Genomic DNA, 25,473 nt, shown 5'->3' on the forward strand with positions numbered 1-25,473 from the left:
GGTGTCCCTTCTCGGGAGGGGAAGAGAGGTCCAGACCCATTGACCCATCTGTCAGATAAGGTGGTGATTTTTTCTCCCCCCAAAAAAGGGGGCTTGGTTGCCTAATTTATATTTTTTGAAAACTCTTGCTGAGGTGGGACTGAGTCAATTAGTATATGTTGATTGGCCCTTTGCAAGGCTGCTTGTGTCATCAGAAGTGGGGACTCGGTAGTTCACTGCACCTTCGAGGCAGGGAGCTCAGTACATTTGTTTGGGAGTCTTTCTGCTCTTAAGTGAAGCAACATCAGGCTGTGAGGTCTCTATCTCACCCTAGATGTCACTTAGCTAATTTGAGTTTTAGACCACTAGCCAATCCATCTGTCTCACCAGATACAGTTGTTCGTTGTTCAAATCAAACCACTTCCTTTTGCAAACAGCTTTCTTTCGCATACTCACAGCGAATTTGGTGTTTTCTGTCCACAAGGCCTAGCAAGTCCATTATACCACAGGCCACAAAGATGGTCAAAAGGCTTGAGAATTTTCCCTATGAGGAAAGACTGAAAGAGTTAGGTCTCTTCTCCCTTGAGAATGGAAGGCTCAGGGGGGACCTGTTGCATCCCACTTGAAGTGAGCTCTTTGGAATCACTGGCACGGTGTCAGTGACACAAATCACTTAGGAGGAGGGTGTAAACAATATTTTACTAAAAAAGGTGCATGTCCTGAAACACTGGATACAAATAGTCAATGACCCGTACACAATAGAGCACCAACAAGAAACTGCAATGGCTGATGTTAACACAATAGTCCACAACTTAGAAAACACTGGTAGCACTCTAACAATCTGCTTAATGGAACCGCAAAACATAAAGAGAGCCTGATGTGTCTGGAGCCAGAACCGAAACAAAAACCCACCAGATACAGCCCACTGCAGCCACATGTGTTACAAGGAAAAATAGAGAAAGAGACCAAAGAGAGAGAGAGAAAGAAAAGAGAGAGGTAGTTAATAAGACAGATAGAAGAGATGAAAGATGGTCACCACCTTCAAGGTTCTGTGTGTCTTAGCATGTTTTTTTTCTTTGTCCTGTGGGTCCAAGATGATGGCGGATGTCCATGAGGTTACAGGTGTACACATGGTTATTTAAACTCTCTGTCCCCGCCTCTCACATGAGTCAGGTGGCAGATCAGGTAACAGGTTGAGACATGCCCTTCAGCATGTCTGCTCCTGTAACTGTTCACTCGGTGGAGGTCACATCTCAGAATCACCTGCTTTGAGACATTTTAGCCCATGCCATGCTGGGTCCACACAGGACCTCATCGCAGTATTCCAGTACTTAAAGGGTGGTGCTGCAAAGACAATGGAGGCTCTCTCTTCACAAGGAGCCACACAGAGCAGACAAAGGGCAATGGGTACCAGTTACACCTGGTGAGGGTTCATTCTGACATAAGAAAGACATTTTTTACAGTGAGAACAATCATTCACTGGAACAACCTCCCCAGGGATGTGGTAGGAGTCCCTATCTCAGGAGATTTTCAAAATGCAAATGGACAAGATGATAGATAGTCTCATCTAGGCTCCCTTTCCCATGACAGTTTTGACAAGATGATATTTTGATATCCACCACACCTGGGCTGTTCTATGATTCTGTGATTCTATGTATTTTTCTCCAAAATAAATGCTTTGTAAGTATATGAAAAAGAAAAACGTTAGAAGCTCAGTGCTCATGGACAATTCCATCATAATAAACTGTGGTAGTCACGTGATATAGAAAGTAGGTGTCACAAATGGAGTGCTGCACTTCACTCATAATAGAGAAGCAGCAATATGATTATTCATATAAAACAGTGATTTAACAAAGTTTGATAGTAAATGTGACAGTGGTTTAACAAGATTTGATGGCAAAGTACATTAGATTATACACTGGATAGAGGACAGGGTCAAACAAAATGGTCAGGGAGACCCTACCGTTGTGTCACGAGAATCAGAAAGGATCCTCTTGCTTTCTAAACTCCTTCTAAGAGAGGAGTCTAGGTGTGGCTGGATCCAATCCTGGTCCCAGACATGGTCAGTGGTTTATGTCTAAAAGATTATATATATGAAATCAATCATTTCAGTGCATTTATTCCCATTTCACGTACTGAGTATCTGACATGATAAAGATTGTCTCAGCCTCGAGGAGTAACCTTGAGAGGTGTGCAGCCCACTGTTTTTTCAAGAGAACTCAAAGGGCTCTTGGGCTGCTCACTATTTATGGCATAAGATGATTGACTCATAATCATATTTACATACCAACTGCAGGTGCCAGTTTCTTCCAAATTTGGCTTGAGTCGGGCACTGACCAGCACTGTGGCCAGGTGTGTGCTTTACTATGGATTAGCCCTTGGCTATTGTGGTGTTATCTGTCTTCCCTGAATCCACCTCGAGCTGGAAGCAACCATCAGACCAGATGCATCCATCACAAATGCCACTGGTGGTTATCACTTGATCAGAGTTACAGGAAAAGGTCAGATTGTGTGTTTGGGGAAGCATAGTAAGTAAAAAATTTGTGTGTATAAAAAATCTATTCACTTATCTATTAAATATTGAATATTGTGAAGTATTTACTGACAAGTGCCTTGTGCAATCTCATTTAGGGAGTTATACTTGCAGAGGAGATAAGTGATCTCCAGATATCTCATTTCCGTTGCAGTTGTATATTTGTGTATTTGAGGAAAACTGAAAGACATGTTAGTATCCGTGGGCTAAATGTATTTGAAGCTTGAGAAAAATCCTAACTCGAGTGAAATGATCAGATTCCTTACTTTTCTAACTTCTGTTAACTAGAAATTGTATTTTAAGCAATATATTACCGTCACTGGATATGGCCTCATAAGTGCCTCCTTTGCATAGAATCCTAGGAGAATGGAATGGAACGGAATGGAATGGAATATTTCAGTTGGAAGGAACCTACAATGATCATCCAGTCCAACTGCCTGACCACTTCAGGACTGAGCAAAAGTTACAGCATGGTATTAAGGGCATTGTCCAAACGCTTCTTAAATACTGACAGGCTTGGGGCATTGACCATCTCTCTAGGAAGCCTGTTCCAGGGTTTGACCAATCTCTCAGTAAATAAATGCTTCCTAATGTCCAGTCTGAACCTCTCTTGGCACAGCTTTGAACCATTCCATGTGTCCTGTCACTGGATACCAGGGAGAAGAGATCAACACCTCTCTCTCCATTTCCCCACCTCAGGAAGCTGTGGAGAGCATTGTGGTCACCCCTCAGACTTATTTTTTTTCCCCAAACTACACCAGCCCAGATTCCTCAGCTACTCCTTACAGGACATGCTTTCCAACCCTTTCACCAGCTTTGTTGTCCTCTGGATGCATTCAAGGACCTTCACATCTTAAATTGTGGAGCCCAGAACTACACACAACACTTAAGGTGAGGCTGCACCAGTACTCAATAAAGAGGGATAATCTCCTCTTTTGACTGGCTGGTTATGCTGTGTTTGATGCACTTCAGGATGTGGTTTGTCCTCTTGGCTGCCAGGGCACTGCTGACTCCTATAGAGCTGCTGTCAACCAGCACCCCCTAGATCCCTTTCTGCCGGGCTACTCTTCAGCCACTCCTCTCCCAATCAGTACTTGTGTCTGGTGTTAATCTATTGCAGATGCAAGATCTGGCATGTGGTCTTGTTAAATTTCATGACACTGATGACTGCTCAATTCTGCAATCGATCTAGATCCCTCTGCAAGGCTTCTTGTCCCTCGAGAGAGTCAGCAGCACCTCCCAGTTCAGTACCATCAGCAGACTTACTAATAGTGCATTCAGCTCCTGCATCAAGAACATCGGTAAATATATTGAACAGAACTGTCCCTAGAATTGAACCCCGAGGAACACTGCTGCTGACTGGTCTCCAGCCAGATGTAGACCCATTCATAGAATAATAGAATCATAGAATAACCAGGTTGGAAGAGACCCACCGGATCATCGAGTCCAACCATTCCTATCAAACACTAAACCATGCCCCTTAGCACCTCATCCACCCGTGCCTTAAACACCTCCCATTCACTATAACCAGTTCAGCCCTTCAGCCAGTTTTTCACCCAGCACACTGTGAACCCATTCATTCTGCACATGGACAAGTTGTCCAGAAAGATGCTATGAGGGACAGTATCAGATGTTGGAAGGGAACCCATGAGGGCTGGGTGCTCTTCAAAAAGGAAATCCTAGCAGCTCAGGAGAAAGCCGCCCCCATGTTCTTGAAAAGGAGCCAGCAGAGGAAAAAAACAGCTTGGTTGAGTAGGGAGATCTTGAGAGAGATCAAAAAGAAGAGAAATGTCTATGAGCTTTGGAAGAAGGGATAGGCGTCTTGGGTGGACTACAGGGAGGAAGTGAGATTGTGCAGAGAAAAAATCAGGAGGGCTAAGGCCCAACTAGAAATCAGATTGGCCAAGTCTGTGAAAGATAAAGAAAAATCTTTCTATAAATTCATTAACAATAAAAGGAGGACTAGGGAGAATATTCAGTCCCTATTGGATGCAGAAGGAACAACAGTGACAGGGGATGAAGACAAGGCTGAGGTACTTAATGCCTTCTTTGCCTCTGTCTTAAATAGTAAGGAAGGTTGTTCCCTCTGTGTGCAAACCCAGGAGTTAGAGGAGCAGAATGAGGCTCCCATGATCCAAGAGGAGGTGGTTAGAGACTTGCTTGCCCAACTAGACACCCACAAGTCTATGGGGCCAGATAGGATCCACCCAAGAGTATTGAAGGAGCTGGCGGATGTGCCAGCGGAAGGACCTGGGGATGTTGGTTGACAGCTGACTGAACATGAGTCAGCAAGTCAGCAAGATTGCGGATGACACTAAGCTGGGTGGAAGTGTTGATCTGCTGGAGGGTAGGGAGGCTCTTCAAAGGGATCTGAACAGGCTGGACAACTGGGCAGAGTCCAATGGCATGAGGTTTAACAAGATCAAATGCCAGTGTCCTGCACTTGGGGCACAACAACCCTATGCAGGGCTACAGACTGGGAGAAGTCTGTCTAGAAAGCTGCCTGGAGGAGAGGGACCTGGGGGTGTTGGTTGACAGCCGACTGAACATGAGCCAGCAGTGTGCCCAGGTGGCCAAGAAGGCCAAGGGCATCTTGGCTTGTATCAGAAACGGCATGACCAGCAGGTCCAGGGAGGTTATTCTCCCTCTGTACTCGGCAGTGGTGAGACCGCTCCTTGAATCCTGTGTTCATTTCTGGGCCCCTCACCACAAGAAGGATGTTGAGGCTCTGGAGCGAGTCCAGAGAAGAGCAACGAAGCTGGTGAAGTGGATGGAGAACAGGCCTTATGAGGAACGGCTGAGAGAGCTGGGGTTGTTTAGCCTGGAGAAGAGGAGGCTGAGGGGAGACCTCATTGCTCTCTACAACTACCTGAAAGGAGGTTGCAGAGAGGAGGGCACTGGCCTCTTCTCCCAAGTGACAGGGGACAGGACAAGAGGGAATGGCCTCAAGCTCCGCCAGGGGAGGTTCAGGCCGAACATCAGAAAAAAAATTTTCACGGAAAGGGTCATTGGGCACTGGAACAGGCTGCCCAGGGAGGTGGTTGAGTCACCATCCCTGGAGGTATTTAAAACATGGGTGGACGAGGTGCTGAGGGGCCTGGTTTAGTGATTGATAGGAATTGTTGGACACGATGATCCGCTGGGTCTTTTCCAACTTGGTGTTTCTATGATTCTATGAAACTTGCTGAGGGTGCACTCAATCTTGCTGTCAATATCATTGATGAAGATATTGAACAGCACTGGTCCCAGTACGGACCCCTGAGGGACACCACTTGTCACGGATCTGGACATTGAGCCGTTGACCACTACTCTCTGAATACAATCATCCAACCAGTTTCTTATCCACCATACCGTCCACCCGTCAAATCCATCTCTCTCCAGTTTAGAGAGGAGGATGTTGTGGGGGACCGTGTCAAAGCCTTTACAGAAGTCAAGATAGATCATATCTGTTGATTTATCTATGTCCACTGCTGCGGTTGCTCCATCGTAGGAAGCCACTAAGATGATCATATAGGATTTGCCCCTGGTGAAGCCATGCTGGCTGCCATTAATCACCTCCATGTCCTCCATGTGCTTTAGCATAGCTTCTAGGAGGATCTGTTCCAGGATCTTCCCAGGCACTGAGGTGAGGCTGACAGATTGGTAGTTCCCACAGTCGTCTTTTCTACCCTCTTTAAAAATGGGCCCAATGTCAGCCTTCTTCCAGTCACTAGGGCCTTCTCATGATTGCCTTGAATTTTCAAGGATCCTGGAGAGTGGCTTGGAAACCACATCAGCCAATTCCCTTAGGACTCTGGGACGCATCTTATCAGGTCCCATAGACTTATATATGTTCAGGTTCCTCAGGTGGTCACAAACCTGATCCTCCTCTACTGTGGGAAGGGGTTTACCCCCCTGTTCACCATCTTGCTTTCCCATGACCCAGGAGGGGTGAGGAGACTTTTTATCAGTGAAGACTGAGGCAAAAATTTGTTAAGTACCTTCTCCTCGTCTGTCAAGACGAGGTCACCATTCCCACCCATCAGTGGGCATATGTTCTCTTTAACCTTCCTCTTCCGATTGATGTACCTGTAGAAGCCCTTCTTGTTGGTCTTCACTTCCCTTGCCAAGTTCAGCTCCAGCTGCACCTTGGCCCTCCTGACCTCATCCCTACACAACTGGGTAGCATCCCCGGGTTCCCTCTCCCTGCTTGCACTGCCTGTACAATTCCCTCTTCTTCTTGAGTTCAACCAGCAGGTCTCGACTCAGTCACGCTGGTCTCTTCCCTTCCCTGCCTGATTTCCTACATCTGGGGACTGAGCACTCTTGTGTTTTATGGAAAGCATCCTTAAATATTTGCCAGCTCAGCTCCGCACCCTTGTCCCCGAGGACCATGTCCCAGGGGGTCCTACTGAGTAACTTCTGGAAGAGCTGGAAGTTTGCTTTCCTGAAATTTAGGGTCCTGACTATACTCCTTGCCTGTCCCATATCCCTTTGGACCTTGAAGTCCACCAGTGCATGATCACTGCAGCCCAGGCTGCCTCTGATCTTGATGTCACTGATGACTTCACTTGTATTGGTGACCATCATTGGCATCCCCTCTCTATTAGCTGGACTAAGAAATTATCTTCAATGCACTCCAGGAGTCTCCTGGATTGCCTACAGCTCTCCGTGCTACTTTTCCAGCATATGTCGGGGTGGTTGAAGTCCCCAAGTAGGATGAGAGCTTGCGAGTGTGAAGCCTCCTGTAGCCGGAGGAAGAAGACTTCATCGGTTGGCTCTCCTTGATCGGGTGGCCTGTAGTATACACCAACCACAAGGTTCCTTTTGGTTCTTCTGTCTTTAATTTTGACCCACAAGCTTTCAACCTGTTCGTGGCTACTCTTCAATGACAGCTCTTCACATTCTATCCCCTTCCTGAGATAGAGGGCAATGCCCCTCCTTCCCGGTCTGTCCCTTCTGAACAGCCTGTAGCCGTTGATAGCCTCACTCCAGTCATGAGATTAGTCCCACCACATTTCTGTGATAGCAACTAGATCATAGCTAGTAGCACTGTAGCTTCCAGCTCCTCCTTGTTACCCAAGCTTCATGCGTTAGTGTAAAGGCACTTCAGCTGGGCTGCCGGTCGCATTACCTTCCCAGCGGACCCTTTATTACCACAAGGTGTTTTAGAGAAGTATCCGCCTTAACACCTGAGGACCCCTGACACCCATCTTCCCACCACTTGTTACAGGCTAGCTTGATGTTATCCCCCTCCCCCTTCACATCTACTTTAAAGCCCTATCTACAAGCCCTGCAAGCTTCTAGGCAAAAAACCCCATCCCCCTTTTAGAAAGGTGGCTCCCATCCGATACCTCTAGTCCTGGTGCTGTGTAGGCCATCCCGTTGTCGAAAAACCCAAAGTTGTTTCACTGACACCAGCCACGGAGCCATGTATTAATTGACTGGCCCTGTCTGAGTCTTACAATGTCACCACCTGTAACTGGAAGGAGGGAAGAAAAAATCACTTGAGCCTCATATTCCCTCACTGGACGTCCCAAGGCCCTAAAATCTCTTTTAATCCCCCTTGGGCTTCGTACTGCCCAACAGAAGCAAGGAATATTGCTTACCTAGGATGCATCTGTATAAAGAATCACTTTCTAAATCTTTGGTAGCCTCTGTTAGTTGAACGCAATTCTGGAATTTCTTATTAGTCAACATACAAGATACCTTTTCAAGAAATGAGGAAAAGGAGGAAGGGGGTTCTGTATTTTGTTGTTGTGTGTTGGTGAAGAAAAAGCAGTGGAAATTAGATTTCATAGCATAATATTTGTTAGAGTTCAAGATATAGGCAGAGGTGGGAATGCCGTCAAGAATTTGCTTCTGGGTTATTGCTGCTGCCATCTCAGAGCAGAAATATAGTCACGTTACAGTGTTATAACGCTAGCTGCCTTAAAGAAGGGATTTAATAATTGCTTATGAAGCTAGAAGGATAGTATTTGACATTTACTATTAGTGACAAACTGTACTGATCTGGCAAAGCAAGGACCAAGATTCCTATGTTGAAGGAGAGTGTAGCATTTCAGTGTTGCTGGGCTAAAAAAATCCTAATGTGCATAACTGAATACTAAAGCTTCCTCTGAGGGTTCACCTTGTGACATCTGCACTGCTGCATCTCCTAAAGATCTGCTTTTTAAATACTTGCTGGTTCAAACCTTTACACTGTTTTTACATGCTGTATTTTTGTATCATATTTGCACTAAAGTACTTATTACTTTTGACTTTAGATACCTAGCTGTACCTCTTTATTATTCACAGCATTCCATAGGAATCTTCTATTAGTATGATAACATTTCTCATAGCAGCTTACCAAGGTATTTTCTGGCAGATCACACAGAGATAGAAAAATCATGATACTCGTTTTCTGTGCTGTTAACTTTATTTTTCTAATGTGACTTTCCCAAGTATATGATATCTGATGGACGTTTTATAGTTAGAACAGAGAAGAACATTGTTTATGATAGTGAATGAGTAGGGAAAGTAGTCTGAAAGAGGGTTTCTTCATTAAGATTTAGTTCAGGTTTTGGTAGTGGAGGGAGGTGCAGGGGTGGTCTCTGTAGGAAGAGGTATGGTGCTGCCCTGTGCAGGACACAGCTGATTCCAACCAGCTTGTTGATGGACACACAGCTGGCTGAAGCTGAGCCAGTCAGTGAAGTTGGTGGTGCCTTTGTGAAAACATTTAAGAAAAGACAAAAATGACAGATGATGAGCAGAGGAGTGAGGGGGGAAAAAGTGAGAAACAGTAGTATGAAGACCAAGGTTAGAGAAGAAGGAGCAGGAGGAGTTTCTCCAAGTACCAGAGCAGATATTCCCCTGCAGCCTGTGGAAGAGACCACACTGGAGCAGATATCCACACTGGGGCCTGTGGAGGATCCAACACCAGAGCAGGTGGATATTTCCTGAAGGAACTGAGGCTTGTGGAAAACTCACATTAGAACAGATTTTTACTGACAGGAACTGCATCTTGTGGAAAGGACCTGCGCTGGAGCAGGGGAAAAGTGTGAGAGGGAAGGAGTGGCAGAGAGGAACTGTTACAGACTGACCTAAATCTCCCATTTCCCATCCCCCCTGCCTTGCTTTGGATGTGGGGAGACAGAGGAGTCAGGAATGGAGGACTGAAAGTGAGCCTGGGAAAAAGGGATGGAGAGAAGGTGTTATTTTAAATGATCTTTGTTTCTCACCATCAAAATATATTTTAACTGTTAAAAATTAAAGGAATTTTCCTCAAGTCAAGTCTGTTTTACCCATGATAGTAATTGGAAGTGATCTTCATGTCTTTATTTCGACCCATGAGATTTCCCATCTGTTCCGGTTTGAGCTAAAGCAGAATTGATTTTCTAACTTTTCAGCTAAGCCTCATCCAAGTAACTTCATTTTCTGAAAGTTAACTGCATGTTTTCCAGACAGTGTCTTTCTCTAGAAGTGATAACACTTAAAATTTATAGATATTGCCAAGTAATGAGATGAATGGTATGAAGAAAGCCCATTGCTTATACTTATTCCTATAGAAACCAAGATCATCCTGGAGTTGGTGAAATGCTGGAAGTCAAAGGCGAAAAAGAGTCACATTTGCAGGGAGTGGCAGACAGGACAGGTGACCCCAAACTGACCAATGAAGTATTCCATCCCATATGCGTCATACTCAGTATAAAGCTGAAGGTCATGAGGGTCAAGCCCTCTTCTTTGATGGCTGGTGTGCAGTGAGGACCTCATCCATCTGTCGGTTCCTGATCCTTACCCGTGAGTTCCTGAATCCAGTTCATGAGTTCTGCTCCTCTCTGCCACTGAGTCCAGTCCGGGACATTCCCCATGCCTGCCCTGCAGCATCAGTGGTGACTTATAGTCATCAGGGGAGTTTGATTTGGTTTTGTATATTTTTTATTATTTTATTATTAATATTATTGTTTTCCTTTTATTGTTATTGTTTCATTAAAGCTGTTTTAGTTTCCAACCCACAAGTCTCTCTCCTTCATTTTCCTTTCTCTGGGGAGGAGGAAACTGGGGCTACAACTGCCCAGTTTAGTTGCTGACCAAGCCAGAGGCAGGGGGGCTAAATCAGAACACCATCATATTTTTCCCCCTGTTCTGTAGAGGAGGGGGAGTGAAAGAGTGGCTGGGTGGGTGCATGGTAGCTGGCCAAGGTCAACCCACTACAGTTGTCTACCACTGAGGGCAGCTATTAATTTTTCAGTATGTTTAATTTAATAGATTATTGACAAAGAGAAAAGTTTTCTGTGATAATTTAGCTGTCATTGCAATAGACTGTATGCTATTGTCGCAATGAAAAGAAGGGCTTTAACACTTCAGAAAGTGTTTGTCATGTTTTAGCATTTTCCTCATTTCCTATTCCCACTGCCACCCACTGCCAAACCAGAGATATTTCTACATTGGTCACTCAAACAATGTAATTTTGTTTTCTTACCATGTCTAGTCTCTATCTCCTGATTCCTCTTCACCCTGGGGTGCTGAACCAAGACATCATCAGGATGTCTGCAGTACAGCAGAGACCTCCACTAATAAAGAGGTAGTGCAATCTTGTTAAAAGCCACCATCTTGACTGTATTGTTTATGCCTTTCTGTTTTCTTTACCTCTTTGTACATGTGTAATCTCCTCTCTTGTACCAAAGCAGCAACAAAAAGAAAAAAACAATTTGACATTTCTCCTTTGTGCTTGCCTCCCTGCCTGACTGAATGCATAATATACTGTATCTAAGACCATTTGCGAGATGGCATTCGTTACTCTGGCCACAATAACACTTGTTTAACAGGCTAGAGGGTGTTGGGTTATTGAGGAACAGCTGCCAATGTCATCTGTATTGAGGGCAAGAGGAGCTAGCCCTCTTTCTTGTCTCTGTAGAATATCTTGCTATAAACAAAAACATTTCTCAGCCAGGGGAATAGGCCCTTCTAATGTAATAATTCAGTGCTGCCTACTATCATATCAATGGGCAAACTGACCCATAGGAACAAGTAAGTGATTTGTCAATAGCCTGCCAATGATTCACAGGGAGAACTGGATCTAGAATCTAGAAGTCCTGACTACAGGCTCCTTGCAAGCAAGGCCTGTACCTGGCAGGTTTCCACAATGCATTAGTTCCACTGAGATGAGAAATGCCTCTCATCTCACTGATATGATAATTTTTTTTTCAAACTTCAATGTTAGATTTGTTAACAGAGCTCTGTAAGCAAGTAGATGCAGCTGCTGATAGATAACTTGTGCTTAGCTATCAGCTATTAATGTGATATCTTCTACAAATGAATAAATCAATCTACTGTAACCAGAAATATTTGTTGAAATTTAAACAAGTCTTTGCTTATTCTTTTTTTTTTTCCTTCTTTATCATCTGGGGGGGGAGAAGCTTGTAGCCTGTGTATATATATTAATTTAAGTCTATGCTTGCATTTAGAAGGGGATGGAAGCTTTCAGAAGACTTAGGAATTTTGTCCCTAATTTATTCTGCACCAAAGCCTTCAACATTATTAGACTGTGTCATTATGATTTCATCTACAATATTCTTTAGCTTGCTAAAGCCTCTGGCTTTGTTCAGTTTAAAGATGTAGTTGCTTTGTGACAACTCTAAAGGCTGACACTTGTTAGGTATCATTAATCTTACTCAGAGTTAAAAAACGAACAAAATGCCAGCCATTACGTTTTGCGTTTTTTCTATTAGTCCACCTTTCATGAAAGTGAGACGTTACTTGTTTATTTACTTGATTAAACGAACAAGGAATAAATTACTTGCTTGCAGTTTTCATTGTCTAAATCATGCACATTTATACGTACTTTTGTGCTTGTTACAGCATAAACATAATCAGTGTAGGACTGTTATTATATGCATTTACTCCAGCAGATATAGGTGTCTACATAGCCTGTCAAGAACAATCCTAATAAGTAATTAAATTTGGTTCATAATTAAAATGCTTTTTGTTACAAATAATAACATTTTTGGCCCTTTTTAAACATTTCCACATGTAAGTATTTGGAAAATGTCTTTGAGAGATTATGTATTTTCCTGTATTTCTATTTTTAAAGAGAGCACAGCACTAATTAGTAGTCAGGAAGCATGCTGCCAAACATCAAGAGCTAATTCAAAGTAATGTAGTGTGTTGCCTACTTGGTAGAATATACCATATTTAGGGATAATAACCCTCTAATAATTGGTCAGACTTTTAATTTAAAAGTAAATACTTTCCTAGTAAACTCTCACAGTCTTTTGCTTATATCTATTACTATCATTTCATTTTTTATGGAAGAATTCTTAATGTACATTCAAGCTTATTTTGTTCTGTTTGAAATCCTATTTGTCTTGATTACAGGCCAGAAAAAGCTTGGCTTCATTCCCAACATATGTTGAAGGTAAGATACATTTCCCACTCCCCATTCATATCTAGTTTAAAGCCCTATCTACCAGCCCCACAAGCTCCTGGGCAAAGACCCTCCTCCCACTCTGAGAAAGGTGGCTCCCATCCGATGCCTGTAATCCTGGTGCCATGTAGGCCATCCCATTATCAAAAACCCCAAAGTTATTGCAGTGATACCAGCCACGGAGCGATGTACTAATTGACTGGACCCGTCTGAGCTGTGCTATGTTACCACCTGTAACCGGAAGGAGGGAAGTAAAAATCACCTGGGCCCCAGATTCCCTCAGTATCTGTCCTAAGGCCCTAAAAATCTCTTTTAATCCCCCTTGGGCTTCTTATGCTGTTTCATCCTCTCCCACATGGAGCAGTAGTAACGGGTAACAGCCTGTAGATCTCACCAGGTTGGGAAGTTTCCTGGCCACATCTCTTAGCCGGGCTCCTGGGAGGCAGCAGACTTCCCTGTGAGTGGGGCCTGCTTGACATATTGGACCCTCCGTCTCCTTCATTAGCGAGTCTCCTACAACTATGACTCTCCTGTCGATCCTTTTGGCAGTTCTGGCAATACAGCATTCATGCCGTTTTGGTCTCTGACCCTGCTCCAGTGTGGGTGCATCTTCCTCCGTGTTTTCCTCTGGTCCGTCCTCCACATCGAGAGCCTCAAATCTGTTTTGGAGCGACACCTGAGGTGGTGTGGGCAAGGAGGGGTTTGATTTTCTGCCCCATCGGTGGACATACTTCCACTCACTACCTCCTTTTGAGCCTTCGCCTGCAACCTTAGGGGTGAAGATGCCAGATCCTTTTGATCCTGGGCTCTTACCTGTTGAGTCTTCTCTTGTGCCTTGGAGCTCAGGATGTGATCCCACCAATCTATCTCTAGGTCATACTCCCTGATGCTCCTTAGCCTCTCTACTTCCTCTTTCAGGTCTGCCACCAGGCTGAGGAGGTAGTCCACTGCCCTTGCTGCCCTACGTTTCCAATGCAAGCTGGTGGCTCTCTGTGCAGCCCGAGACCTGGATGGCTGCGTGCTTTCACGGGAGCTCAGTCTGAACTGATGCGTCCCTTCTCGCAGGTGTGAGGGATGCAGCCTTCCATTGGGTGGACACCATGGCTCGGCTCCCATTCACTGACCGAGCTTACTTCTCGAGCACCGGAATTGCACCCTCCCTGTGCACCCTGCCTTCATGAACTGATTTCGCAAACTATTTGAGCCCACCCCTCGGAAGAGTGCGCCCCTGTTTGCGCGATCCTGTTCACGGTGCTCCAGGTCACAGCGCTCCCTGAAGATCGTTTAAATCTTCCGTGGCCACTTCAGGGATCGTCACCCCCGCGTCAGTCGCCACGTACGGGCCTGGGTTTCCGGGAGTCCGGACTGGCCCGCCGGGCTCCGTCCGGGGTTCCTGGGCTTCCCCCAATCTGTCAAGCACCCCTTCGCCTCGATCTAGCACTCGGCGGCAGCACTTACCGTGTCTGCTGCCGAACCACGCTGATTAACCCACGGTTCGGGGCTTAAGATTAAGATCATGAAACAGATCTGACTGTTAGTAATTAAGATCATGAAACAGATCCTCCTAGAAGTTATGCTAAAGCACATGGAGGACAGGGAGGTGATTAATGGCAGCCAGCATGGCTTCACCAGGGGAAAGTCCTGTATGACCAACTAAGTGGTTTTCTATGATGTGATAACCACAGCAGTGGACACGGGTAAACCAATGGATGTGATCTATCTGGACTTCTGTAAAGCCTTTGACACGGTCCCCCACAACATCCTTCTCTCTAAATTGGACAGATATGGATTTGATGGGTGGACTGTTAGGTGGATAAGAAACTGTTTGGATGGTTGCATTCAGAGAGAAGCGGTCAACAGTTCGAAGTCCAGATGGGGGTCCATGACAAGTGGTGTCCCTCAGGGGTCCGTACAGGGACTAGTGCTGTTTAATATCTTCGTCAATGATATTGACTGCGAGATCGAATGCTCACTCAGCAAGTTTGCAGACGACAACAAGCTGAGTGGTGCAGTCGCCACACCGGAAGGATGAGATGTCATCCAGAGGGACCTGGACAAGCTGGAGAAGTGGGCCTGTGTGAATCTCATGAGGTTCAACAAGGCCAAGTGCAAGGTCCTTCACCTGGGTCGGGGCAATCCCCAATTTCAATACAGAGTGGGGGATGATGTGATTGAGAGCAGCCCTGCAGAGAAGGACTTGGGGGTGCTGGTTGATGAGAAGCTCGACATAAGCCAGCAGTGTGCGCTCGCATCCCAGAAGGCCAACCATATCCTGGGCTGCATCAAAAGAAGTGTGGCCAGCAGGTCAACGGAGGGGATTCTGCCTCTCTATTCCTCTCTTTTGAGACCCCATCTGGTGTATTGTCTACAGTTCTGGAATCCTCAACATAACAAAGATATGGAGCTGTTGGAATGGGTCCAGAGGAGGGCTACAAAGATGATCCGAGGGCTGGAGCACTTCCCATACGAGGACAGGCTGAGAGAGTTGGGCTTGTTCAGCCTGGAGAAGAGATGGCTCCGAGGAGATCTTACAGCAACCTTCCAGTACCTGAAATGGGCCTACAAGGGAGCTGGGGAGGGACTTTTTACAAAAGCTTGTAGTGATAGGATGAGGGGTAATGGATATAAACTGGAGAGGGGCAGGTTTAGACTAGACGTAAGGAAGAATTTGTTCACCATCATAGTGGTGAGGCACTGAAACAGGTTGCCCAGGGAAGTTGTGGCTGCCCCATCCCTGGAGGTGTTCAAGGCCAGGTTGGATGGGGTCTTGGGCAGCCTGATCTAGTGGGACTTGTCCCTGCCCGTGGCAGGGGGGTTGGAACTAGATGATCTTTAAGGTCCCTTCCAACCCAAACTATTCTATGATTCTATTATCCCATGATTCTATGATATTTAATTTGGAATGTGTTTGAATTCCTCGATTGCTTTACAGTGTAATGTCTTTAGACTGTAAATTTTGGCATTGGTTTAGTCTTTTAAAGTATATGTTTTATATTTTAGAACCTGTTACCAGACAAAGTGGTGTAAGTTACATAGCTTGCTTCAAAATAGCTGAAGTTTAGAAACTCAAGCCAGTGAAGGATCTGTCTCTGGTAGACAACCCTCTCTGTGTCACGGACCATCTTAAAGTGTGTCCCTGCCCCCCAGCAAATAAAAAAAAATCTCTTACCATTCTTTGAGTTATTGTTCCAATGGACACTTGCTTAAAACATTGAACACATTGTTTTTATGCTGGTAATTGTGAAGAACAATACTGTTGTTCTGCAAGTGTGTTCAGATATCATAAAAATAAAACATGTTCCTCTTGAATATTCTTCCTGTCTTATCTGTACTTCTTTCACCCTATGTTTAAGATTTTGTGTTTTGATCAAGAACTGTTCTATAAAGTGTGTGTAATGGAAGTGCTGAAAAGGCCTTTATGCATAGAGTAATAAATATCAGCAATTAAAATACTGTATGATTCAGTGCTTGAGACCATATGCCAATATGTAGCACATCTAGATGCTATGTGGTTGGAAGTGGTTGGTAAGATGTTGATGCTGTCAGGCCTGGAATAGGCACCAACATAGATATCAGGATGTTTGCTCCATCCCATCTGGGTGTTCCCTGATAGCCAAGGAAAGCTGATAATGGAAGCAGCTTTGACATGTATCCTATGGTCAGAACAACAGGTTTTGTTCATTGTCCTCATTTAGACTGCAGCGACTGAGCAAGCATAGGGTTGCACAATGGGGGCCGACAAACAACACAGGTCACATGATTTACATACTTTATTATCCTTTTTCCCATGCTTCACCCTCCTTTCTGTTACCCTTGTATCTCCCTTTCTAATATCCATGCCTGGACTTGCCCCCCCCCCCCCATCTTGAGTCTTTCTAGAAGCAGATCTCCTACTTGACAGCTAGTCCAGGTTGATGTCTGCTAGCAAATTACACACACACACACACACACACACAGAGTATTAATCTTCATTAGGGAAATGGAAACGCACCCTGATTCCTCCAGTTGCTAGCCACCTAGACCTATAGGCCCTGTGACTTGTGGACCCTTCTCCAGTTGCTGGCACCTAGATCTTGCAGCACTCACATAGGGCAGAAAAAATGAATTAAGAAAAAGGATTTAAAAAGAAGACAGGACAGACTGTAATGATCAAGCACAAGGCTCAGTCAAACAAGTGTACTGACTGGCAGCTTGCTTGCATGCGAGCAGCCTCTTCTATCCCCCTCTTTCTCCATCTTCCCATGCTTGTACTTTCCCCTCCCATCTACTTTGATCCCTCCCATTCTCCATCCTGGTCTCCTCTAATTAGTTTTCCCCCACTGGTCCATTTTGCTACATCCGTACCCAACTTTGGCATTTCTGATACCAGTCCCTAGACACTCTCAGCCTTATATGCTACAGTTACCCAGGCATTGTTGACCTTGCAAGGTCCTACCCCCGCCAAAGGCCCCCAATGCTCCCTGTCAGGTGTCTGTGAAGTCTCACGTAGCTCCCCCTTAAGCAGCAGTGCAATCCAGCCATCCCTCATGGCACTGCCTGTAACTTTTGGCAGCTTCTCACTCTGTTACTTGTCACATCCAGCAATTTGTCTAGTTGCGGCCAGTGGTTTTCCACATCCTGTTCAATGAGCCAAACCTTGGGCCACAGTCTAATCAGTGGCCCACTCATTTGCCTGCAGCCCTAACAATATAAATTCCATTCCTTTGAGATTCATTCTTGAAAGTGACTTGTGACCATAGTTGCTTTCATTTTTTGGGTATCCATTTATGTGGTATCTGAACAGACTGAGCACACTCAAGCTACCTCAAAATCATCTATAAAGACATAAATTGGAAAAGCTTCATGATAAAGTTTGTGTATGTACTCATATCTGTGTATATATTATGAGCATGGTTAAGAATTAGCTCTAGCTACTAATTTTTTATTAAGTTAATAATTACCCATTATTTTGCGGGTAAAGTTCTCAGTTCTTGTTAATATTATCTTTGATGAATTAGAAGAAAATAGGCATTTTTGTCACCAGCTAGTCTGACTTCGGCACCTCTTAAATCTCAGGCTAACTAATTTTTACTGGCCTTGAACATTTTTTTTTCTTACTTGTAGCAAAACAAGAAGCTTCTTGAATAAACATTCGTTTTTCTCAAAGCCCGACAAATTTAACATATTTAGAGAAAAGCCCTGTCTTCTGCAGATATAATCCTCAAACGCCTGAAAACTCATGTATTATGCATGTTTCTCTGTACTGACTTGTGAGGTGATAAATACCTCATTGACTTTTAAATTTACACAGAAGCTTGTGGAAGGATGGCTCGACTACCGAGGACATGATTTGATAGCAATGAACAATCCAGGGTTAAACACTTGTGACTAGGCCTGGCGTTCCTCCTTAAAACTGACCTTGGTATGTTGATAGAAGAAAGTGCATAACAGAAGTACGGAACTCAGTGCTGGAAAGTCCCTAAAACGTCAAGACCACTGTACCAGCCCCCTTCTCATGCTTAACATCTTTTAACCAATCTTGTAACTACTTAAGGTGCATGGACAGTACAGTAGGACCAATTGTAAGTTGTTTTATTAGCTTGTGCTCTGCTAGAATAAGTATATAAGGAGTGTTGTGTTTATGAATAAAGGAGAACGACTATACTCACATTGAGATTTCATCGTTACTCGGGGTCCGCCTCCCACTCCCACAGAAGCTTATGAGAGCTGAAGTCGTTAAGTATCTTGCAGAGCCCTCGCTCTGTATATTTACCTTCAACGTCTTTTTGTTTAACACCTCTCCCTTGTTGGGAAGGAGTGTGTTTTTTATAATATTGTTCTCTTCTATTATGGGGGGAGGATGTATGTGTGTGTATCATAAACTGTAAAGCACATGTGAGGAGATTCCACTACCTGTTCAAAGTGCTGCAAGAACAATTTAAGTGTTCTTGTTTCTATGTAAGAACAAAACTAAAGAGGTTATTTTGCTCTAGAGTGAACCCTGCCTTATAGGAGAATGATCTATTGTGAGAAATTGAATTAGCAATCAGTTTCTGCTGGAGAGATGTTGAGAAGACATGCTCAGTGTATTGTACGCATCATGCTAAAGTGAAGTAGCTCAGAGGAGCATTTACAGCTCTTAGGTACAGGCTCAAGTAGTCAGAATATATATATATTTTTTTTTAACATGTTTCAATGTGATTTTTCCTCCCTGTATTTGTAGTTCCTGGACCTTGTGATCCTGAAGACTTGATTGATGGAATAATTTTTGCTGCCAATTACCTTGGCTCCACTCAACTCCTTTCTGACAAAATTCCCTCCAAGAATGTGAGAATGATGCAGGCACAAGAGGCTGTCAGCAGAATCAAGGTGAGGGATGACTCTTGTTGTTTCTCAAGTTGGTGTTTTAAAACTGCAGATGTGAACTTCTTGTACACTGAAGTATTCTCATGTTGTGTTATCTGTGGTTTCAGAAACATTAAGTGACTAATCTTTCTTTTTTCAAGATAAACCACTTATTTAATGCTGCTTTTGGAACAAGAGCGAAAGGAAAAAGAGTTCCAGATAATTCTAATTTGTACAGTATAACTTTGGCTCTCTTAGCCAAAAATCTATACTTATCAGTGCAGGCCCAAAATGAGAGGCAAAGACACATGATTCAAAGGCTCTAGGCAAGTAATAGCTCAAAGAGGCTGAGCTCTGCCTGCTAGCCAGTTCTATTAGCTCTCCACAACTGCTCAAGGGAGACCACTCAAGGGAGTCTTCAGGGGTTTAAAAGTCACTTCTTCGCCAGATGAGGAGGGAGACAAGAATGCTTAGCATAGAATTACCAAGGGGATTTATTCTCCTGTTCTAGCTATGTGCACAGGGATGCCCCAGCCTAATGCATGGAGGGCCCTGATACAGAGGAAAGCAGGGTTTATGTATGTTACAATACAGTTGTGTAGACCAATCAAATTATTCATGTTCAGGGGTGCGCTATTGCTCACATAATCAGTATGTAATTGTCCCATGCAGGGTCAGTACATGCTTGTCTCATGCAGGTGGTGAGGATGTACAGTCAGTGGTGCGTTCATCTTCATTGTTCTAAATCAATCTCCCGTGCAGTGGTCTGGGGGTGGGGTGGGGGGTTATACTGGATTCTGGTCAGTTGTGATTCTGGTCGTGGTTATACGTCTGGGTTTTTTTGAAAGGTAAATCGTCTATTGTTTTATCATAGGTATTGGGTATTCTCAGTCAGTGAGAGCCAGCTTAGATTGGGTCTTCAGGTCACATCGACCCTGAGTTAAAAGCTCATAGTCTCAAGTAGTGTTTGTACTTCTAAGGAAGTCGTATTGCAGTTAGCATCTTGCCTTTCATAGGGGAAACCCCCTGGACAGCCTCTGGAGTAGTGGGGTAGGCATGGGGATGAAAACCATACTGCACATAAAAACGGGTCTGCTGTGTAGAAGAGTGGACAGTGCTGTTATAGGCATATTTTGCCAATGGTAACACAGAGACCTGGTCATCCTGATGGTAATATAATAATGGAGATACTGCTGCAGGATCTGGTTCACCCACTCTGTCTGACCATTAACTGTGCGTGATACAGGTAGGAAAGACAGAGTTGCACCCCCAGCAGGCCCATAAGCTGTCTTCAGAACTGGGCAGTGAACTGGGCCCCTTGATCCATCTCCATGCTATCTGGCAGGCCATGGCAGAAAAAACCCACATGCTGCAAAACCAAACACAGTCTGAGGGGCTGTGAGCAGCTCTTTAGTAGAACAAAAATAGCAGCCTTCATAAACAAGTCCGCCATCACAAGCACTTCTGTGTCCCTGAGACACAGGCAACTTCACAGTTAAATCCATTGAAATAATTTTCCATGGCAACTCAGGAGTTGGCAAGGGATGTAGTAGACCCTGCAGCCTCTGTGACATTGCCTGCAAGAACATAGCTCATGACATCTTCATGCACAATAGGCCACCAGTACGTCTGTGTGACTTGATGCAGAGTCTTCCAATGACCACCATGCTCTGCTGTCTGCGTGTGATGACAGTGCTGAAAGAATTGTGTGTGCAGTGGGCCAGCGGGGATATATAACCACTCATATACAGGCAACCATCCTTCTCCTGCAGATTCTGTGAAGTGTCCCCCACCTGAAACTGCATGACCAAAGAATCATCAATCATTGCCTGGTGCACAGAACTTAAAAAGGCATGGCCCAGTGTGGATGCAACAAAATTTTGCAGAGAGGAAAAATTACAGGGGGGTAGATCTGCCTCAGCAATTCCTGCTGGGGCTTCCTGACATGACAGGGTATCCACCCTACCATTCTATTTGCCCAGTCTGTAGGTGATATTAAATGGAAACTGAGAGAAAAGTTGCCCAACAAGTCAATTGGTGAGAGAGGCACTTCAGGTTCCTAAAACATTTCAGATTTCAATTGTCAGTCAGTACCAAAAATGGGCTCAGCAGGACCCACAAGAAGATGCCTCCACTCAGTAAACACCTCATGTATAGCCAACAACTCTCCCAGATATCATAATTTCTCTCTGTAGCAGTCAACTGGCAGAAGAAATAGGCACAAGGATGAAGCTGTCCATCTGATGGACCATGCTGAGAAAGTACCACCCCAATGGCATGGGTGGAAGCATCCACTTCAAATACAAAAGGATGACTGGTATCTAGGTGGACCAAAACCTGGGCTGTCGTAAATGCCTGCTTCAAGTCATCAAAGGCCCCCTGAATCTCAGGCATCTGCTAAAAAGGGATACGCTTACAAGTAAGTGCTGTGAGAAGAGCAACCTGTTGAGCAAAATTCCAAATAAAACACTGATAAAAATTGGCAAAGCTCAAAAAGCACTGCATATCACACACCACTGAGGGAGCCTGACAATGAAGAACAGTGTTGATCTTCATGTCCATGTTCACGCCTCAGGTCCCATTGACTACCCTAAGATGTTCATACACCGTTGGAAGAAGGCACGCTTCTCCAGCTTGGCATAAAGACAATGAGAGTAAAGGTGGGAGAGAACCTTCCAAATATGAACAAAATGTTCCTCCCATGTTGTCAAGTAAGCTAAAGTGTCATTCAGATATGCAATGACATAATTGTCCAACAAATCACAGAATTCTTTCTCTGTAATAATTAGATATGGATCAATAATGGTTAGACTGTTAAGACTTCAGTTATACTAACAATAAATTCTTGAATATATACATTTTTAAAAAGACGTGCTTCGTCTTTAGCCATAAACAAGATTTTGAGCATTATAGGCCTTGGCATAATAGGCCCTTGTCCCCTCACAGAACTATCCAAGAAGAGATGTTCATCTTGTAATTAAAAAGGATATCTGCCAGTAGATTGAATCTTGCATTTCTTCGATAAGCAGATCCATAATTTCAGGTCTTCAATGTCCTTGGGTTTATATGTAAACCAACTTCAAGCAATAGAATTGCAATGATACTTATTTTCAATCATTGTTCTTGTCACAGTAATAGCACATAAGAGGTTCTCATGGGATTAGGAAGAAATATCTTTGGATATAAAGCAGTCAGAGTTACAGTAATACTGCTTCATAATAAGAGACAACTTCAGTTGTTTATGGAATGTATTATTTTCTCCATTATTTGAAGAATGGGATGGTACAGAAATATCCTTATGAAGGTGTCACAGAAAAACTTGGTCTCCAAATGCATAGGTGTATTTGCATAGGCGGAACTGTAGTTGGGGGCAGAAGGGTTCAGTCAGCTATAACTTCTATTTTTTTTCCCAGGAAAATATAACATATTTCTGTGTTTGGGATTAAAGACTTCATGCTTTGGGATGTATGATTCCATGTGTGTGAGAGACCATTAAGCAATCCGTATTTAAATTCTTTAAATCCGAGAAAGTTGGTATAATAATAGGTGGGATTCTTTTCTTGCATCTTATGCTGACTTTACTTTGGAGAAGCCACTCCCATTTTGTACTGCTGTAAATGAGGAAAGGCTCTTGGAGAGTCAGAGAGCAAACTGTTTCTTCAGAGTAATGTTTAAATGGGGAAAAATCCTTTTATATACTCTCCTGGTTCAGATCTCTCTTCATTTTTTTTAACTGTTAAAGGTGGAACTTTTTATTTTACTTAAACCAAAAAGAAATGGAAGAAATTAATTAAGCAGAGACTAATCCAGAACAACTAATAGATTGAGCCCTGGCATTAGTGTATAGATTCCTGTTTGTCTTAAGAGTCTTTGCAAGTTCTTCTCCAACTATTTTCCATCTCTGTTTATTACATGCTAAACAGATGGCCCAAAAATTATTCAAAGGCAGGAAGAAGGTACAGTACAACCACCATCAGCTTGATGTTATGTCTATTCGTTTGTTTGGTTTGTTGGGGTTTTTTTTCCTTTTTATTTTGTGTTTTTCATTTCTATATCCAACAATGGGTTTTTAGGTTTATTTCTGATCTACCATGTCAGTTAATATTTCTCAGAAATCAGTTGCCTGGTTGGCTGTCATTAGCCATTGAATATCATTAGTCATTTTGTGTAAGAAACAGGATAAAAATTGGACTTATCAATTTAAAGAGATATAGAAAGTACCAAAAATGTATACCAAAGAAATACAACTGATATGTTAAAGGTTTTATTCTGTAAACTCACAAAGTAAAAAAAAGTGCTTTTTTATTCCTCTGTAGAGAGTGTTTTGCTTGATTCAGAGCTGTGTCAAATAAAGGAAAAAAAGTATAGAGACACAGTTATATGCTGACTGACTCCTATTTTAGTAATATGTTATGATTACGGAGTTCACAGAATCACAGAATGGTAGTGGTTGGAAGGAACCTCTGGAGATCATCTAAGTTCGCCTAGAGCAGATTCCACAGGAACGCGTCCAAGTGGGTTTTGAACATCTCCAGAGGAGATTCCACAACCTCTCTGGGCAGCCTGTTCCAGTGCTCTGTCACACTCGCAGTAAAGAAGTTTTTCCTCATGTTCAGGTGGAACTTCCTGTGTACCAGATTGTACCCATGGCCCCTTGTCCTGTCACTGGGCACCATTGAAAAGAGTCTGGCACCATCTTCTTGGCACCTGGCCTTTAGATATTTATAAGCACTGATAAGATCCCCTCTCAGTTTTCTCTTCTCCAGGCTCTCCTTGATCAAGGGACAGTCTTCCTTTCTCTAGACTTTCTCTCTTTCCTCCAGGGTCTGGGATTCCTGAGGGCCGGCCTTAGCAGTAAAGACTGAAGCAAAGAAGGCATTCAGTAGCTCCGCCTTCTCTGTATCCTCCATCACGAGGGCACCCACCTCATTCAGCAGCGAGCCTACGTTTTACCCAGTCTTCCTTTTGCTACTGATGTACTTGAAGAAGCCTTTCTTGTTGTCTTTGCCATCCTTTGCAGATTTAATTCCAAGTGGGCCTTAGCCCTCCTCGTTGCATCCCTGCATACTCTGACAGCGTTCCTATATTCCTCCCAAGTGACCAGTCTCTTTTTCCACATTGCATAAACTTCCTTTTTCCATTTGAGTTTTTCTAGAAGCTCCTTGCTCATCCATGCAGGTCTCCTGCCTCTTATGCTTGATTTCTTACTCCTAGGGATGCATCGATTCTGAGCTTGGAGGAAGAGGTGCTTGAAGATTACCCAGATCTCTTGGACCCCCCCCCCACCTTCTAGAGCCCTCACCCATGGGATTCCTCCAAGTAGGTCTTTGAAGAGGCTTAAGTTAGCTCTCCTAAAATGTAGGGTTGTAATCCTGCTTATTGCCCTGCTTCTCCCATGCAGGATCCTGAACTCCACCAACTCATGGTCACTGCAGCCAAGGCTGCCCCCAACTTTCACATCCCCAACCAGACCTCCTTTGTTTGTTATTACAAGGTCTAGCAGCACTCCTCTTCTCGTTGGCTCCTCAACCTCCTGTGTCAGAAAGTTATCATCCATGCTCTGCAGGAATCTCTTGGACTGCGTGTGGTTAGCTGTGTTGTCTTTCCAGCAGATATCTGGGTGGTTGACGTCCCCCATGAGAACCAGGGCCTGTGATTGTGAGGCTACTTCCAGCTGTCTGTAGAAGGCCTCATTGACTTCCTCTTCCTGATCAGATGGCCTGTAGCAGACACCCACAACAATGTCACCCTTATTAGCCTGCCCCTTAATTCTTACCCATAAGCTCTCAACTCATTCCTCATCCACTCCTAGGCAGAGCTCGATACATTCCAGTTGCTCCTTCACATAAAGAGCACCTCCACCACCTCTCCTTTCTGGCCCGTCTTTTCTAAAAAGTGCAAGTTCTTAAACAGTTATCAGATTTTTTTATAGGCACTTAAAATTGTGAACATTTGCTTTTTATTCACAAAGGTACAGATTCTGGAGGGAGTTAGCCTACTAACAGTATGTTGCATGACTGTGAAGACACTCTTGCCAGAATTGTACTATAAATTATTTAAAACTGCACCTGTGGCACACGATTCCATTATTCTGAGAAGTCACTGTTGTTAAGCCCCTGTATGGGCAGGGAGGTCAGAGTGATTTTCATGGGATTAAAAAGTTCACAAATTACATCTAACCCACTTTCATATCTAATACAGGATTTCCATATCTTTTTATTTATTTTTAGCTTCTGGAATATCGAAATTTGGA

At 43.9% G+C, this 25,473-nt stretch overlaps 1 protein-coding gene across 1 annotated transcript in view; it reads left to right on the forward strand.

Annotated features, from left to right (window-relative positions):
- Nucleotides 1-25,473, forward strand: part of LOC138732938 (amyloid-beta A4 precursor protein-binding family A member 1-like) — a 46,494-nt gene that overhangs the window by 6,895 nt on the left and 14,126 nt on the right. Inside the window, exons 2-5 of the mRNA XM_069879731.1 lie at nt 10,962-11,054; nt 12,848-12,887; nt 19,099-19,244; nt 23,144-23,176. Coding sequence (XP_069735832.1) covers nt 10,962-11,054; nt 12,848-12,887; nt 19,099-19,244; nt 23,144-23,176 — 312 coding nt within the window. The remainder of the gene's footprint in view (nt 1-10,961; nt 11,055-12,847; nt 12,888-19,098; nt 19,245-23,143; nt 23,177-25,473) is intronic.

This window comes from Phaenicophaeus curvirostris, chromosome W (assembly GCF_032191515.1).
Source record: "Phaenicophaeus curvirostris isolate KB17595 chromosome W, BPBGC_Pcur_1.0, whole genome shotgun sequence".
In the NCBI taxonomy this organism is placed as follows: Eukaryota; Metazoa; Chordata; class Aves; order Cuculiformes; family Cuculidae; genus Phaenicophaeus; species Phaenicophaeus curvirostris.